Source organism: Myotis brandtii, unplaced genomic scaffold (assembly GCF_000412655.1).
Source record: "Myotis brandtii unplaced genomic scaffold, ASM41265v1 scaffold403, whole genome shotgun sequence".
Classification (NCBI taxonomy): domain Eukaryota; kingdom Metazoa; phylum Chordata; class Mammalia; order Chiroptera; family Vespertilionidae; genus Myotis; species Myotis brandtii.
This window is the reverse complement of record NW_005365474.1, coordinates 169,545-173,447: the sequence shown is the minus strand read 5'-3', so window position 1 is coordinate 173,447 and position 3,903 is coordinate 169,545. Positions and strand designations below refer to the sequence as shown.

Below are 3,903 nucleotides of genomic sequence, written 5' to 3'. Positions count from 1 at the left end.
CCCTCGCTCTCCTGCCCCTCTTTGCTCTCGTCGTCGTCGTCACTGTCATCGTCCAGCTTCACCCGGTTCTTTTCCAGGGGAAGCAGATCGTTCTCTTTGGCCTTGATCGCAAAGCTGATTGGAGCAAACGAAGCTGTGGAGGAAGCGAGAGGGAGACCCGCGTTAGGTAACAAAGCAGAGCGGGCACCCTCCTGGCCCCCCACGCGCCTCAGTGGGCAGAGGACGTCCAGGCGGGTTCCGGCTGCTCCCGGTGCTTCCTGCTAAGCCAGCGAGCCCTGTGATGCACAGGCAGTTGCAGGCGGGGGGCACTCACGGGTAGAATTTAGTCTGTGTCACCAGGTTTTTCTCTGACATTTTCATTGCGTTTGATAATTTTTTGATAAGAAATGCTCTCATAGTGCTCGCTTTCTGGACTAATTATTTCGAAGCTGCCTTCTGTGGAGGTCTGCACCCAACATTTCAGATGCAGCTAATGGTTTGGCATTTAAAGCTACAGACCTCGGTCTGACGGCCAACTGGTCCCCCTTGGGGACAGCCTGCTGTGCTTCCGCCACTGCCTTTTCTTCCGTCCCGCCCTTTCCCCTGGAGATCTGAGACGCTGCTGACTTGCCTTCCCACCCCCTCCGAGCTTAGAGCTCTCATTACGCTTAAAACCCTTTCTAAGCGGCCTCTCCCAGGTGTCAATATGGGTCGCACTTGTTTGATCCTCTCTCCAGTTCTGTGAGAACACAAATTAGATGTAAAATTCCCCGTTCCTTAGGAACTGTTGGAGGTGCCCCGTGCTGCGTGGCTCAGGCGTGTCCTCCAGTGGCCCCGACTCCTGCGGCAGCGACTGTCTCCTCACCCGCGAGAGGCTGTGCTTCCCCAGAGCTGGGCTGGGCTGGGCTGGGGCAGGCTTGTCCGGCTGGCCTGCAGCTCTCAGGCTCAGACCAGGGGAGGGAAGCGCCCCCTTCCCAGCACGGGCTGCTGCCCAGCCTCCGCTCTACACACTTCTGCTGGCGTCACTGCCACTGAACCCCAACGTGCCCTTCTCTCTGCTCTGGACTGAATCCCCGGAGGGCTGGCTTCTGCTGAACACAGACGTGCAGTCCTCGCCGCCCTGCCCCTGCCTCCCCTGGGACCGCGGAGCGTCAGCCTGTTCCCGGCACCGCCTTCTCCCTTCCCCTTCCTCCCGTTAGCTCCACTCCAGGCATCGAGCCTCCAAAGCCGTCCCTGCGCAGCAGCCACTGGACATCAGTCCTCTCGCCTGGACCCGGGGCCCCTGCCCGCTCATGTCCCAGAGCAACAAACCCCGCGAGCCGGCCATGGTCACCTTCCCAGGCCGTGCCCACTGCACCGCCCAGCGCCTCCGCCTGGGGCCGCGCCCAACACGGCTCAGAATGCTTCCCTCCCCCGGGGGGTGGGACGCTCCGCCCCCTCCAGGAGCTTTCCTCCTGTTTTATTTTGTTGTGTTGGCTGTCACGTCCCTCTGTCTGTCCCTCACAAACATAAAGGGAACTGGACTGAATGGCGGAGTCCTGCCTGGGAGAAAGCAGTTTCCGGGGACAACGTCTGCATGTCAATTAGGCTCTGAAGTCCGAGACTAATCCCTTGAAACGTTCAGCTCGGGCCCTGCCCTGCAGAGCAGGCGGCTAAGCCATCGCGCGGCCCCTGGGACAGCCCCACCCGGCGAGTGCGAACGTCAGGAACGCCTGGGAGGCCAGGCAGCGTACCTTTCACCAGCTTCCCGTCCGGGGCAGCCTTCCCGGACGCCGACTCCTTCTTGCCCCCTGGGCCGCCTCTCCCTCCTGTGTCCGCCACGTCCTCAGCCACACCTTCCTCCCCCGCGTCGCTGGGCTTTTCAGGGGCCGACTCTGCAGGAGCCTCCTCTGGTGCCGACACGGCCTGCAGACAGGAACAGGGCTGAGAACCACTCGGCAGCTCAGACCCTGCCCTGGGCAGCAGCGTTTCTACGCTGCCCCGCCCGCCCGCCTTCTACCCTCAGGTACCTGAGCGCCGTCGCCCCCTTCTTTCTGCAGGAAGAACTGCTTCTTGAACTCATAGTAGGGGTTGTACTGGTGCCACGGCTGGAGGAACTCGAACCTGCGGACAGAAGAGGGAACCGGTGGGTCATCAACACACACACACACACACACACAGCCCGGTGACCGGCTGTGGTGACTGTGCACCGTGGGGAGCCAGACACTGTCACCACCACTAACTAATCACCTCCACAGCTCTGCGCTGTGGCCCCACGGAAGCCCCGCCCACTTTATACACAAGGGAGCTGGGGGCACGGAGGCAAATCGCTTGTCCCTGTCACACGCATCACGCTCAAAACCCAACCTCGCGTTGTCTTACTGCTGAGGCACAAAACATGATTTGATTTAAAAAAACCACACAACACCCCAAGATATGTGTCTAAATTTCCCTAGCAGATTGCTGAAAAGCCTGAATTCCTAAGGTAGCTTCAATGTAAAACAGGTAACGCAATAAAATATCACCACTCCAGCCGTAACCGGTTTGGCTCAGTGGATAGAGCGTCGGCCTGCGGACTCAAGGGTCCCGGGTTCGATTCTGGTCAAGGGCATGTACCTTCGTTGTGGGCACATCCCCAGTGGGGGGTGTGCAGGAGGCAGCTGATTGATGTTTCTAACTCTCTATCCCTCTCCCTTCCTCTCTGTGAAAATCAGTAAAATATATTTAAAAAAAAATATATCACCACTCCAACTCTAAGTAATTTAACATAATCATCACAAGATGCATTTATCTCAATACATAAGGGTTAAAAACATTAAAAAACATGCAGCTAGATTTTTTTAAAGAAGCTACACGAACCCTCGTGACCATCACGTAACGCACTGACCCCGTCACCTCACCTCTGGTCGTTCTTGGCACGGACGCTGGTCTCAAACTTGAGGCCGTTCCTGGCCACGTACTCGGCCAGCTTGTCGATCACGGGCTGGATGTCGGGGGGCGGGGGGATGATGGCGGCCACGGGAGCGAGCGCACTGCGGAGAGGAGCGTCAGGTCACAGGGAGGCACCCGGCACAGACCACGCCCAGGGAGCTGTGGTCGCAGACGACGCGGACGCTGACGGTCACCCCTGCCCCACAGGGACTGAGCACCATGGCCCACCGCAGACATGAGACGGAAGTCACACATCAGGCTCGTGTTTGCTGGCACTTCCCCCCAGGACCAGCTAATTCTTAGAAGCAACAAGAATAAGTCAAGTGTTGACTTTTGTTATATTTTAGAAACGAAAGCTGGCTGGCGTGACCCGTCCTCCTGTACGTGGGGGCGAGACTTGCTCGGCGCTGGGACGTGGGTCACTGTGCAGAGATGCCACGCATCTGGAGAGCCTGCCTTCCAGCAGAAGCCGCCAGGGCCTAAACGACATTAGCGCGTGCTCACTCAGCACATACACACACGCGCGCGCACACACACACACACACACACACACACACACAGGCGGCCGAGACGGGTGCTGGCCCGGCCCTGCTCTCTCATGCGCCTGCAGCTGCCCTGGTGCCAGGCCCCCGTCTGTCAATGGTCATTAGACTCACTCGCACCGACTGCACGAAGTTGCAGCTTCCCCCCCCCCCACGAACCGGCCTCGTTCTGCCCAACTGCGGTGCCTGCACATGGGCAAGGGCAGGTCTGGGAGGAGGGTGCATGGGGTGCTCGCGGGCTCACCCCTAAGTGCCGAGGCCTCGCTGCTGAGTGTTTGTTAGGACAGTTTCACTGCCCCCTCAACTCCGTCACTTGGGCGCTGGGATCATAAACACTCAGACAGCAGACCCTCCAGGTCCCCCAGGTGACAAGACCCCGCCCACCAGGCACCCAGGGTGGGAGCGCACCTTGTGGTGATGGTGGTGGAGGTCACCCCACTGCTCGTCTCCGCGGTGGTGGGGGGCGGCGGGG

The 3,903-nt window shown here is 59.5% G+C and overlaps 1 protein-coding gene across 1 annotated transcript in view; it reads right to left on the bottom strand.

Moving 5' to 3' along the window:
- Nucleotides 1-3,903, bottom strand: part of SFSWAP (splicing factor, suppressor of white-apricot family) — a gene marked incomplete at its 5' end in the record, with an annotated part of 28,425 nt that overhangs the window by 10,212 nt on the left and 14,310 nt on the right. Inside the window, 5 exons of the mRNA XM_014545348.1 lie at nucleotides 8-133; nucleotides 1,713-1,884; nucleotides 1,989-2,082; nucleotides 2,859-2,990; nucleotides 3,840-3,901. Coding sequence (XP_014400834.1) covers nucleotides 8-133; nucleotides 1,713-1,884; nucleotides 1,989-2,082; nucleotides 2,859-2,990; nucleotides 3,840-3,901 — 586 coding nt within the window. The remainder of the gene's footprint in view (nucleotides 1-7; nucleotides 134-1,712; nucleotides 1,885-1,988; nucleotides 2,083-2,858; nucleotides 2,991-3,839; nucleotides 3,902-3,903) is intronic.